General features: G+C 38.0%; 1 protein-coding gene across 1 annotated transcript; it reads left to right on the plus strand.

Moving 5' to 3' along the window:
• Nucleotides 1-10,178: 10,178 nt before the first annotated feature.
• On the plus strand, nt 10,179-11,003 carry LOC121247334. Its single transcript, XM_041145700.1, has one exon. It carries the CDS (start codon nt 10,179-10,181, stop codon nt 11,001-11,003), a length of 825 nt encoding a protein of 274 aa, XP_041001634.1.
• Nucleotides 11,004-14,858: the final 3,855 nt, after the last annotated feature.

Here is a 14,858-nt window from a genome sequence, read left to right on the forward strand (position 1 = left end):
AGGCGTTCATAGAAGAAACAAACCTAGATAGGATTAGATGATTCCACACAAATCTTTTTTCCATGCAACAAAGGCTTCGTCACATCCAAGCCAACTCTAATATGCATGAATTCCCCCCATGCTAATTAATATTTCTCCAAATCCACCTCCACCAACCTTCCTAATTCCTTACCAATAATATGCCTCATCTTCTACTTCCTAGCCGTAATTGGACGATCATGGATACAAACCCAAAAGAGTGCCTCTGAGAATGACACTTGATGTACTTGTTTAAGCCCTTCTACATCACTTGTCAACACCAAGTGTTTATCAAATGCCCAAGGACCCTCTCATTTAACACGTTCTTTATCCCAAGGATAAAATCAAATTCAGCAATGAACAAGTTTGCACTTACATCCCTAATAGAGATTGGATTACTAGGATGCCATAGTTTCCTTATTGTACTCTTGAACGCTTCCTTGTTGAAGTGTTTAACAATGTGAAGTTTAAACAACAAACATTTTTCACCTCTATCCAGGGCACCATCTAGAGATGCTTCATCCACCAGCAAAACTTCCTCTTCCTTTTCTATTAATGACAGTCGTTCATACATCTTCTCCAGATTACCATCCATAGCGTACACACAAAAAGAAACGATTGGAATGAAAGAAAAAAATAATATTGGAGACCTGCATGCAGCAAGTAGGGGAACCTCTACTCAGTGGAGCCCTCGAGAGGATTAGCATCACCGCTCTTTTTTTCATTTAGAGATTTTGTGTTTAGCAATTAATGTATATGGTATACGTTAGAAATAGGACGTTTCATTAATGTTTTCTTCCATAATCATTAACCTAGAATATTTTGCTAAATCACAGATTGTGACATGTTTAACTAATATTTTTCTAAATGATAGAAAATTACTTTTTTATATCAAAATAAGTAGTTTTCTTTAAAAATTGGAAATTAAACTCAGCATGGCCACCCATGGTAGCTATCACTCCAAATAACATTGGTGGGCCACTATGATAGCCAGACATAATTTGTCGTGATCTTTTATACAAAAGAAATATTTCGTCAACACATTAATATTACAAAAGAAAGCTTATAAATTAATGTATTTTTTATATAATACGTCAGATTATAAAATATTTTGTTATAAAAATAAATTCAACATATCATACAAAATTTCTTGAGTTTGTAAACTTTTTTATAAAATTCATATGTATATCTATCATTCCACTTTGCTCAACGAATCCAAGGAAGACTTTTGAAACATGTTTTAAGGAATGCATCCCTCAACGATAGTTGCTTAATGATCCATTTGTGCACTTGGACGTTCATGCTACATGAAGCTTTTACAACCTTTCATTCTTCTGTCTTTTAGTAGATATTGCAGGATTTTAATCTCTTAGAATTGGAGAACTCTAGGCTTAGAGTGTGAGAGAAATATATATATATATATATATATATATATACATCCAAAAAGATAGCGAAATGAGAAGATGTAAGCAAAGAGAGTACTAGATAACTAGAAATATCAGAGTATAAGAGTATGCACAGTTAATAAGAGTAGGCGGTAAAACCGACCGTATGCATGTATGCGAAATGCATATAATAAATAGATGCAAAAATATCAATTTGCATTGAAATATAAGCTTAATAAAATTACAAGCTTAAAATTTCAAGTTAAACTTATAGAGAACTAGGTGGAGAAGGGTAAGAGATATGTGGAAGAAGAGAAGGAAGGTGAATTTGAGAATCAGGAAGAAGAATGAAGGTCTTGCCAATTAAGCCTGCCTCTTCCGTTTACAAGGTTCTCCTTTTATAGACGAATGAGTTCCTATTTACAATTATTAAAGTAAAAAAGTAAAGGAATAAAGCTGTGAGTGAACAATAGTAGTTACTCTTTATTCACGTGAAAGTAGCCTTTTACAATTATTAAAGTAAAACAGTAAAGGAATAAAGCCGTGAGTGAATAGTAGTAGTTACTATTTATTCACGTGAAAGTAGAATCATCATTATGTCTTCAACATTGATCGCGGGGGCATCTACTTTTGGCATAAAGTGATTGAATATGACAAAGGGGCTAGTCAGTCTCTGGGACGACAACTTTAGTCTTTGTCTGGACTAATCATCATCGGATAACCTTGGTGTTCCTTCATAATCATTTCCTTAAATGTTGCTGTAGGGATCAGCTACTGAGGCTTCTGATGATGCTTCTGATTTTTCTTAATCAGAGTTATCATTCTTACAGCCATCTCTTGTGTTCTCACATCCTTCCCTCCACACTTCAGATCTTGGACGTAACATTCTCGAGCAAGCATTTGTTCTCCCTTAACTTCACCAACTCTCGTATTTGTGGTAAACTTCATCTTTAGGTGATAGGTCGACATTATTGCCTTGAAGTTGTTCAACGTGGGTCTTCCCAATATCGCATTGTACAAAGACAAGGCTTTCACCACCAAGAACTTTGTCATTGTCACAGAGGTCCTAGGGGCCTTCCCGACCAAGATTGACATGGTGATTGCACCGACTGGCTGGACCACATCTCCAAAGAACCCCTTGAGTGGCAAAGAAGCTGAGCATCGACGATCCAGGCACATCCTCATCTTGGTGATTGCATCCCAAAACAAGATATCGGCTGAGCTACCTTTATCAATCAAGATTCTCCGCGTCACGAAGGGCATCATCTTGGAGGTAGAGCACCCTTTCATCATCTTCTTTGCTGAACATAATGACAGCACCCTTCGAGGGTCTCCTTTGCCTGGCTGCGGCGTTTTCAGCCATGAATGCTTCTTCGTATTGAGCCTTGTGAGCATGGGACTTTCGTCCTGAAGAGGTTGGGCCACCACCTGCGTACTCACTTGCTATGGTGCAGATTTTGCCCATAGGGCTGTTTGGCCGGGCTGGGACCCGACGAGGTGGGCTTCGAGAGGTCTCTCTTCCTTGCCTGCACCTTTTGGGGCTCTCACTCCATTGTGGCCTCGGGCACTCGTTTCCTCTATTCGTGGGACGTCGGTCCCTTGTGTGGCACTGAGCCAACAAGTTTTCCAGCTCTTCCATTCTTCGCTTCAAGGTGTAGCAATCTTCTGTGTGGTGTCGGTCTATCTGGTGGTACGTGTAGAATTGTTGGTCTTTTTGGCCCTGTCAAGAAGTTTCCTGCGAGATTAGCTAGTGTTCCTCTTCTACAGCCAGACTGGCATGGGTCCATTTCGCGGCATGCACTCTGGCTGGCACATTGTCTCCTAGCTTGGCATCTTGTTGGTTATTCTTGGGTTTTTCATGGGCATATTGCCTGGCATCTTGCTTGCTTTCCCGTCGGCCGACTCCAATTCTGTTTTCCTGGGGGCTGTTAAGGCCCACAGGGTGTCTTCCACGTTGATGAAGTTATCCACGCGGTCCATGAACTCCCACATAGTTGTGGGGGTCTTTCTCGCTAGTTCTTGCATGAACGGGTTCCGCAACTAGATGCCTCCCAATAGGGACAAGTATGCCTTCAAACTCTCATCATCACATTATACAGTCAAGAGATATGCAGCCAAACTCACCATAAATTATTTCAAGAATAGGCAGGACAGCTCTCCGAACCCATCAATATATTGCGAGGGTTATTACCCGAACCATCCTTTCGCCGCACCCTTCAACATTAAGGGAAAAGCTTGGCATGCTATCTCACCCCGGAACCTGTGAAGGGTCATGTGGGCCTTAAACATCTCCAAGTGCTCAAAATGATCCTTAGATCCATCGTACATCTCCATTTGAAGGACCTTAAACTTGGGCAAAAGAAGGGCTGCCATGATTCCCTCGCTATATGGCAAGTCTGTGTTAGTGAGTAGTTGGTCCACAAAGGATAATGTGCCCATCTCCTTGGCCATTTCTGCGTACTTTTCCATGAGGTCTCGCAGCTCGTGGTGCATTTGCCTTCTTTCTTCCCCCACCACGTCTACTCCCGCAGCACTCCACAACTTAGCGTGCTCGTTCTGGCTTGGTCTGTCATTTCCCATTAGCTTGCCATTTGTTCTCAGCAGGGCTTCATTTTCTTGCCAGAGACTTCCCACCTCCATTGTCAACTTCTTTATCATGTCCTCCATTTCAACAAGTCTTGCTTCCATGTTTCTCGACAATTCTTCTTGTCCGCATGTGGTTTGTGAACACATTGCTACCGTCATACGAATTACACGCTATTCTATAGATCCCACAGACGACGCCATTTTTGATATAGTATTTCACACCCTGGCAGCTCTTCGCTCCGCTTCCTAGTCCTATAAGATCACTAGAGTGGAGACTTGAGGTGGTGAGTGACACTTCCAATGCCTAAGCCTCCAGGACTTGGAGGCTTGAGAAATGAGAAATATTGTAAGAAGTGTAATTAAAAAGATCCTTCACCTAAGCTAGGGAGGGGGAGGGGGGGGGGGGGTTATATACCTAGGTCAAGATGTCTCCAAGTGCTGCCAATATGTTGCGCAGGGGCTATACTATGCTGCCAGTTTTCATTCTGTTGTTTCGTGTGTGTGTCAGCTTCCCTCCCACGTCTATCATCTATGGTATGCGGGGGAGCGCTGCCCACTACTTTGGCTTCAGGGACAGGCGTGGGGTTGGCTCTGGACATCTTAGTTGTCCTTTCTGACCACCTTGTGTGGCATGTTCCTTGTCATGCTGCGTGGGCCACGGTTTGTGACTATTCCTCTTTCCTCCCTAGATACATGCTTCACAAGCCCTGCCTAGTCCTTCTTCTGGGGTGGGTTGTCTACCCGTCAAGTGGGCCTTCATGGAAACGGCCCCAGTCGGCCCAGCACTGGAGGGTGGAAAAAATCCTCCCCAAGTTATCTGTGCTATAAATAGCCCACCCCTAAAGCTCTTCGCCATGCGTATCATTTCTCTCTTCTCACTTTCAGTTCCTTATCTTATAATTTACTCCATTCTCCCTGATCGCCATTCACTTTGCTCTGGTTCTAAGTGATTCTGCTGACACTATCAAGTGACAATTTGTGTATTAGCAAAATTAGAGACAATGGGTTTGATTAATCTAGTTTTCTCTCAAAAATACTCAACTGCTTTTATTTTGTTAAACATACTGTGAATTGTTATTGCTCATGAATGTTTTTCATTGTATGATCATTTATGGAACATTAAAATATCTCACGGATAATTCTACTTTATAAAATGTGTGACTTGAGTGCAAAGAAAGCAACAGTTTCATAAGCATGAAATCATGTTTTGACATGGCTTATTGATAGAACGCATCGAGAAGATTTTTTGTGATTTATTATACAATTACACCTATGTGGAAAAATTGTATACAACCACATTTTCACATTATTATTCACATGATATGGTATATTATCTTTAAAATCTAAGTATAGTACAGTATTATTGATGCTAAGTTATTTGGGAGGATAAGTATACCAAAGAATATTGAGAAGGTGTAGGCCCTATACTTTGAAAATTTTACTGGGAGAATAACTATACTGAGAAATGAGTAAATCTCATACATTACGAAATTTCTTGGAATGTGTGTGTGCCGTAAGTGATCCTCTCATCCGGTAGAGGTTTTTTCTCTCGTCTACAATACGAGGTTGAAGTGATGGTAGAACATCTAGATGAACTTTATGCGAGTTTGTCTTTAACTGAGAAGGAAAATGAAGAGGTTTCAGTGGAGACTAGCAGACTGGTAGAAGTGCTAGAAAGAGGGGAGACCTGTTTGATTATGAAGCTTTTGGTTAGAAAGCAATATAATCATGAAGCGTTTAAACAGACTATGAGGAAGGTTTGGACACCAATGAAGACTGTGCGATTTCATGATCTCAATGCTGAGTTTACTCTGGTTGAGTTTGAAGATGCACGCAATAAGGCAAAGGTCCTGAGGAGGGTCCTTGGACTTTTGATAAAAATCTAGTACTTTTGAAGGAGTTTGAGGGTAGGATGCAGACCAGCAAGTTGGAGTTGGTGCATGCTCCGTTTGGGGTTCGAATCTATGACTTGTCGTTGATGGCTCGTAATATGTACATGGGGCAGCTCATTGGAAGTGCTTTGGGGGAGGTTTTGGACGTAGATCTAGATGAGGGTGAAATGGAGTGGGGGGAGTATATGAGGGTTTGGGTAATTCTGGATGTTTCGAAGCCATTATTACGTAGAAAGCGTATGGCCATAGGGGAAGGAGTTTCATGTTGGGTTTGCTTCTCTTATGAGCGACTACCTGACTTATGCTTTTACTGCGACGTCATCGGTCATACACTGAAGGAATGCAACGTGGTGGATTCTACTAGTTTGGTCCATGGCTGAGGGCAGGGTTTTCAAATCCTCAGAAGGGAGGAAGGCGTGATGCTCGTCCTTTGAAACTGGCAGAACCATGGAAAACGGCTGTGACGACGGGGGAGGCTACTCTAATGGGGGATGCAACTCCGACGAGTAGTAAAATTAGCTATGAAAAGGATCCAACAGTTCTGGAGCCAGTTAACGGGAACGTGAGAGAGTGTATTCTGGTAACTGACAAGGCGGAGCCAAATGCGGGGCTTATACCTTCGAGGGACGTTGTTGATCCCATTGATTTAGGGGTAGTGGCTGCTGTGATGTTGAAGTCGTTGACCGATGAAGAGGTAACGACTTCGTTAAGGGAGAAACATAAGGATGATGGGCTTATAGATGTAGTTATTCTCAATGAATCTCATATGGGCTTGGGCCTTGGTTTCGGCCCAACTAATGCTAGCTTGAACTCAGGATTATCTAGCCCATTACAGATAAACCAGATACACCCACATAGGAAAAGGTATCGTGCTCGGGGGCGATTATCAAAGGCTAGGGTTTCTCAATTGAGTCTTGACTTTGATCAAGGAGGGAAAGATGGCTTCGATCTGCATGGAATCTCGACAAAGGAAACTTATGCCAAGAAACGAAAGGGTGGTGTGCTATTGGTGGAAGAACCCATACGAAGTAAAAGAGTTGCGAGCTCTGTTTTGGCAGAACCATTTCCTGAGAGATCGGTGACAGCCCCGCCGGGTCCAATGAAGATTTTAACCTAGAATCTCCGTGGGCTTGGGAACCCATGGAATATTCGTACTCTTCATGATCTGATTACGAGAGAAGTTCCTGACATTCTTTTTCTACAAGAAACAAGAATGAAGTCTTGGCAAATGGAATTTTGTATGTTAAAACTGGGTTTTCGTAATGTTTTGGTGTTGATAGTGTGGGTCATAGCGGTGGTCTTGCTTTGTTATGGAAAGATGAAATTAATGTGTCTATTGTAAATTTCTCCAATAATCATGTACAAGTTGTTGTTGTGAATGATGATGGGGGAAATGGTTGTTAACAGGGGTGTATGGGCATCCGGATTGAAGTTTGCGATGTGAAGTGTGGAGTTTTTTAAAGGCTTTGGGTCGTGGGGTAAATTTACCGTGGTTGGTTTTGGGGATTTCAATGAAATCCTCACAAATTCTGAGAAGTATGGGGGTAATTTAAGGTGTGAAAATCAAATGAGGGAGTTTCAGGAGGTGTTAGCTTGCTGTGAGCTTAGGGATTTGGGGTATGTCAGTCCTCATTATACTTGGAGTAATAGGAGGGAAGGGTATGGACTGATTTGTGAGAGATTGGACCGGTTTCTTGCCAACTCTTTGTGGTTTACTTTGTATCCAAATCTGAAGGGTCAGCATGGGGTGGCAACTTATTCTGACCACATCCCCTTGTGGCTAGATATAGCTGGGACTTTTGTTAGAAGAAAGGGTAGAAGATTGTCTAGGTTTGAAGCCATGTGGGTGGGGGGAGAAAGAGTGTTCATCCATTATTGAGAAGGTTTAGCAACAAGTAGATGGGTCTACATCTTTGATTTTCGTTATGGAGGGGATTTTAGCCTGTGCAATAGATTTGGGGAAGTGGAATCAGAATTCTGTTGGACATGTTCAGAAGGATTTAACCAGTGCAAACAGGAGGCTAAAGTTTTTGCAAGAAAGTGATCCAAATCTTACCTTATTGCATGAGCATAGCAAAGCTAGGGAAGAGGTTCAAAAGTGGCTTCAGAGAGATGAATTAATGTGGAAACAGAGATCTCGAGTGTTGTGGCTTAGAGAGGGAGATAGTAACTCAAAGTTTTTTCACTCTTAAGGCTTCTCCTCGAAGAGGGAGGAACAACATTGTGCAGTTGCAAGATGACTCTGGAAATTGGATTAAAGGGGCTCAGATGGATAGGTTAATTACTGATTAGTTCAGTAGTTTATTCTCAATTGTAGAACAGGTGGATTTGGGGGAGATTGTCTCTGGAATAGAGGCTAAAGTCACTACTGAGATGAATGTTGACCTATTAAAACCCTATGTGGCTGAGGAAGTGGCATTAGCACTCAAACAGATGCACTCTTCGAAAGCTCCTGGCCTAGATGGGATGTCACCAATTTTCTTCCAGAAGTATTGGCCTATCATAAGTAAATCTGTTACTGATTCTGTGCTCTTAGCTTTGAATACTGGGGAATTTTCTAGGAGGTTAAATCATATTTTTATTACTTTAATTCCTAAGAAAACTTCTCCCTCTAAAGTAGCAAATTTTAGACCTATTAGTCTTTGCAATGTACTTTACAAGCTTCTATCAAAAGTCATTGCAAATAGACTAAAAAAAGTACTCCTTGATGTAATTTCAGATTCTCAGTGTGCATTTGTTCTCGATAGGCAAATCTCTGATAATGTACTCATAGCCTATGAGTTGCTACATTTTCTGAGATATAAGAGAACTGGAAAAAATGGATTTATGTCCCTTAAACTTGACATGAGCAAGGCTTATGATAGAGTAGAATAGGTGTTTTTGGAAAAAATGATGGAGGCTCTTGGTTTTGCCAGTTGCCTAATACATATAGTGATGAAGTGTGTGCGCACAGTTTCTTTTTCAGTTCTTGTAAATGGGAGTCCAAAAGGTTATATAATTCCAAGTAGATGAATAAGGCAAGGAGATCCATTATCTCCTTACTTGTTTCTTTTGTGTACTGAAGGCCTCATTTCTCTATTAAAGCGAACTGTTGGAAGGGAGGTAGTTGAAGGGGTTAGAATCTGTAGAGGAGCCCTTAAAGTTAATCATTTGTTGTTTGTGGATGATAGTGTCATATTCTGTAAAGCTGATGTTTCTACAAATGAAAAGATCCATTCTTTATTGAACAAGTATGAGAGAGCTTCGGGTCAATGTATTAACAAAGACAAAACTTCCATGGTATTTAGTAGGAATGTGAATGAGGATTTGAAAGCTGAAATTATGCAGCTTTGGGGGGCAGCTATATTCAATAGTATGAGAGGTATTTAGGTCTCCCCCCTATGGTTGGGAAATCAAAGAAATAGGCTTTCTCAAGTATTAAAAAGAGGTTGTGGCAAAAATTACAAGGGTGGAAAGGAAGCTTGCTGTCTCAAGGGGGTAGGGAGGTTCTTATTAAGGCTATGGTAATGTCCATTCCGACATATGCTATGAGTTGTTTCTTGTTTCCTAAATTCTTGTGTCATGAGTTAGAGATGATGATGGCTAAATTCTGGTGGGAAAATTAGTCTAAGGAAAATAAAATACATTGGGTTAGTTGGGACAAACTTTGTAATTCAAAATTTAGAGGTGGTATGGGTTTTAAAGATTTAAGGCTATTTAATTTGGCACTTTTAGCCGAACAAGGATGGAGGCTTCTAACAAATGAGGATTCTCTTCTGTACAGACTTAATAAGGCAAGGTACTTTCCTAACAAAACTTTATTTGAAGCTAGAGTTGGCTTTAATTCATCCTATGTGTGGAAGGGAATTTGGGAAGCTATTCAAGGTTTGGCAAGAGGTTGTAGGTGGCGTGTGGGCAATGGGAAATCTGTTAGAGTCTTCAAAGATCCATGGATTCTGGACTATAATCTGCATGCTACCAATCGAGACGAGGCTGAGATTGATGATCACTTAAGAGTACAGTCTTTAATAGATGAAAATACAGGTTGGTGGAAGGTTCCAGCGTTAAGAGCTCTATTCAATCCAAATGTGGTTCAACAAATTCTAAATATGAATCTATCTACAAGTTCAGAGGATTCTTTGTTCTGGGTTCATGAGAAGAATGGAGTTTATTCTGTAAAGAGTGCTTATAGAGTATTACAGCAGAGTCAATCCCAAGAAGGGGGTTAGAATTCAAGGGAAAGAAATCAATCAGGTTTTTGGAAATGTTTGTGGAGTTTGAAGCTGCCGAAAAAAATGAAAATATTTGCATAGAAGGCATGTCAAGAACTGCTGCCACTTTTCAAAATCTGAAGAAAAAATATGTCATGGAAGTTGATCAGTGTGCATTTTGTGCTCAAGTAAGTGAAGATGTTGCTCATGCTTTATTTTACTATTCTAATGTAAGGAGGGGTTGGATGGATTTTTGTTCTCAAATGGGTATTGTGGATACTGATTTTTCTTTTTGGGATTTGGCAAATCTTGCACTGGATAGAGGGGCGGATGAGTTATTGACAAAATTTGTTATAATTGCTTGGGGGATTTGGTATAGAAGAAATAAATTTCTCTATGAGCAGGTTTCTATGCAAATTAGTGTGGTTGTGAATAATGCTTTGAATATTCAGCATAAGCAGTTACAAGTTTTTGATGTTTCTAATAAGAAGATACATAGAGTTGTGTCTTGGAATCCTCCTCCTATTGGATTTTTGAAGTTGAATGTTGATGGGGCTATGTTTGGAGATCAAAATTTTGCAGGGGTAGGGGTACTTCTTAGAGATCATAATGGTGATGTTGTAGTGGCCTGTAGCAAATCTGAAAGGGAAGTCTCTTCTGCGGAATTTATTGAGGCAACAACTTTGTTAAAGGGTTTACAACTATGTGCTCAATGGGGAGTCCCAAAAGTGTTATTAGAAACTGATTGTTTGATACTTGTGCATGCTTTGAATGATATGGCTGAATTTCTAACTGACTTTGACTTTATTCTACAAGATATTCGTAGACTCATGAGGGGTTTTCAAGAGGCAAAAGTTGTTCATGTTAATCGGCTAGGCAATATGCTACTCACCAGTTGGCAAGATATGCTTGAGAAGTTAATGATGTTGTGATGTGGTGGGACTTTTGTCCTCCTTTTGTAAGTCAAGCTATTTGGCCTGATAAGAATTCTTTTTGTAAGGATTCTCTTTGATTTTAATGAATATTTTGAGTTTATAAAAAAAAAAAAAAAAAAAAACGAAGGTGTAATCCCTTTACAGAAGAATTTTTGGGTACAAAAACAATTTTTATGCTTCGTATCTTGGTAAGCATTTGTTGTTGTTTTTATTCTTAAGTTAGAGTGAAATATTTTTAGTTACAGCTTTTATACATGTTTGATATTTGAGGCTCATATGTTACGTGCGGCTTAAATTTACCCATAAATATTTTTTCGACATGATCTAAGAGAACGTTGAGTTTCATTTTATAGATGGTTAAGTCGTAAATTTAAATATATTAAGAAAAAACAAAATTTCCTCTTCTGTTTATACTTTGTTAAGGCTAAATTAAAATGAGTTTATTTGTTATATATTAATTTAATATATTTTTTAATGAGTAGTATTATATTTATTTAAGGATTCCGCTACGTACAACCGCTCTGTAGAACTGCCGTGTAACCGACTAACGTGGCAAGTTGCCACATCATCACCTGACAGAAAAAAAAAATGAAATGAAAAATAAGAGAAGAAGAAAGCATCAGACTGAACCCAACAACACTTCACCCAGCGATTGAAACCTAGAGTGAAAGAAAGAAAGGGACTGCGAGTGAAACGTAGAAGGAAAAAAGAAGAAACCGAGAAATCCCTATTTTTGTTGCCCAAACCCATTTCTACATAGCATTTCGAGTGACTAAAAAATGCCCAAATCTATTTTTACAGAGCATTTCGAATGACTAAAAAATGCTCAAACCAGTGCTTTCTAGTGACTAAAAAATTAGAAATGACTGGAAAATGGCATGGAAACATTTTCCAAAAAATAAAAAATAAAAGATGTTTAAGAATGAGAAAGTGAAAGGAATTTACACAAAAAAAAAAAGAGAAAGCGAGAGGAAATTACCTACAAGCTGAGATTGAACCAAAAACGCATGACAAAGAGCACAGAACTAAGAATGAGAGAGGGAATAGTTTGGTGGGTGGTCGGCTACTGGCTATGAAGAAATGTACAATGTCGCTATTTTTAACAGAGTCGCACACAGAATGAAGATTGAAGAGATACATAGAAAAGGTGGAAGGGAGAACGATGGGAAATGTCAAAACGGTGTGTTTTGATTTCATTGAAACACATCGTTTCACTCAGTCTCGCCTCCCCGCATGACACTATCGATTTTTGTCCTCCCTTTAAATAAAACATATTTTTTCATTAAAATGATGTGGTGATTACCCCAAATGAGAGAAGTGTCAAAACGATGTGTTTTGATTTAGTTGAAACACACCGTTTCACTCAGTTCCACCTTCACGCATGACACTATCGATTTTCGTCTCCCCTTTAAATGAAACACACCGTTTCATTAAAATGATATAGCGAGTACATGCTGGTTGCATTAAGAATTTTTCTTAATTTAATCTTGAATCTTAATATATTTTGTCATTCAAGCTCTGGCCTTTCCTGATAAGAAATCCAACTTTCATACTTAACCCACAAGATGGTAGTCAGCAAACTCTGACTGGTGCTCCCCCATCAACCCAACCATGTTTACTTAGAAGCATGTGGATGTCGTACAATGTCGTATTATGTGATAGAACATTGTCCTTCGGCCGTCTTTCCTCTACCATATGAAAGTCTACATTCTTGAGGCCGCGGAACAGAAATCTCCTTTAACATCTACATTTCAAATAAATCTAGCATTCGGCATGGCCTATTTTGTTGTTGGGCCATAGCCAATGGTGGCTATTGCAAAAGTCCCCAACACTCCTTTTGCTAGACTGCTAACTCAAAAGGTTTTTAAAATGTTTTGTCTTGGCCAATATAATAGTCTATTGACCAAGAAAATATGAGATTGATACTACTCTGTTTGTCTCACTTTCCTATAATATATATATATATATATATATACACACATTTTTGGTGTTAATTATTATTTTAGTATGAATATTTATAGGGAACGGTAAGTTCCTTAATTCTCACTTTTTTTACATTGAGATTTTTAGTAATATCATCATAGTAGAAAAAATAAGGGACTTGAAATTTACCAGTCCTCCATCATTTTCTGCAAGTAAACAAAAAAATTAGAAGCCTATGGTGACATTTGGGCAAGAAATAGTGATTTTGTCTCTTTTTTTTTTTTTTTTTTTGATACATTTGGGAAGGTGGTTTCGAATCCAAAACCTCTATTTTGAAAGTTGAGGGTTTATGTCAATCAAGATACAGGTCTTTGGCAGGAAATGAAAATTTAGAATCAAAGCAGTGGGGCAAAATAATGGCACCATCTTATCAAGGAAGACGTTTTAGTTAGTTAGGGGTCAACATAAAGATTTAGCTGCGTTTGGATGTTGAAGTGAGTTGAGTTTAGATGATAAAATATTGTTGGAATATTATTTTTTAATATCATTATTATTTTAGAATTTAAAAAATTTGAATTGTTTATTATATTTTGTGTTGAAATTTGAAAAAGTTGTAATGATGAGTTGAGATGAGTTGAGAAAAGTTGAGGATCCAATCTAAGCCAGAAAAGAAAATTATTTTTTATCATCTTATTAATCATTATTTTCTAATCATCTCCTTATATCATATTAAGATATTGAAAAATAAGTAAATAATGATAAATAATTTTCCAATCATTTAACGTTACATACGAAGATAATGGTTAAAAGTATGATGAATAGTATTTTTCATTTTGAAAAATAGAAAAATTATATATATCACACTCATTCTATTTTTATTTCACTATGATGAAGTAGTATTGCATGTCAATCTTTGAAGTTTTCTTTTAAAATGATATAAAATTTGATCTTATGGGTGATAAAAAAAAGTGTCGCATTTTACGTTAGATAAAAGTGTTGTTAAAGCGTTACTCTTATATCCACATAATTGTCAAGCAGCCAATGAGATGAAAAGGCTATTTATTAGGTATTTGGTTGCATCATTAGTATCACATCCGCACTGATGTTCAAATCTCTTACTTCTAAATTTAGTGTGCATTTGCATAACTACAAAAAAAAAATTGAACTCATTGTAAATTTGTAAACCAGAAAACGATAGAAACTGTTTTAAAATCCAATATGAATTTAACAATTATATTGCAATGGAAGATTTCTCAGATCGTTAAAGACATTAAATTTTTTTATTAATCATCTTTTTAACTATCATCCTTTCTCATTATTTCTTTCTCAAATGAAAACCGAAATGAGAATAAATAATAATTTTCTTTTAAGAAAAAATAAATTATATTTGCGAGCACCGTAAAATGGCAAGTTTGCAAGAAAATTTATAGTTACCTTGTTTGTTTTCACAACTCCTCTCAACTCATTTCATTTCATCTAATCATTACAACTTTCTCACATTCTCACACAAAATAAAATAAACAATTCAACTTTTTCAAATTCCAAAACAAAATAATATTAAAAATAAACAAGGCTTAAACATTTTTTATAAATCAAAGTCCTGTCATATCAGTGAGACAGTGATTTAGAGTGATAATTCTTTCTACCAACTTGTAACCTAAATGATTTTTTTCCCTTAAAAAATCCCTAATACTACTACATTGATCATATTTAAGATATTTTAAACGTGATAAATATTGATATAATAAATTCTTAATAATATTACTTGAGATTAAAAGAAGAAATAAACTGAAAATTAGCCACAACCTTGGATGAGTAATAAAAAGAAGAGTGACCGGTTCGAACCTACTGACTGTTGTGATTAGATAATTAAAAAGGAGTGATGGCTGATCATCCTAGTTTAAACCAACCCCCCCAAAAAACAATTAT

Source organism: Juglans microcarpa x Juglans regia, chromosome 1S (genome assembly GCF_004785595.1).
Source record: "Juglans microcarpa x Juglans regia isolate MS1-56 chromosome 1S, Jm3101_v1.0, whole genome shotgun sequence".
Lineage (NCBI taxonomy): Eukaryota > Viridiplantae > Streptophyta > Magnoliopsida > Fagales > Juglandaceae > Juglans > Juglans microcarpa x Juglans regia.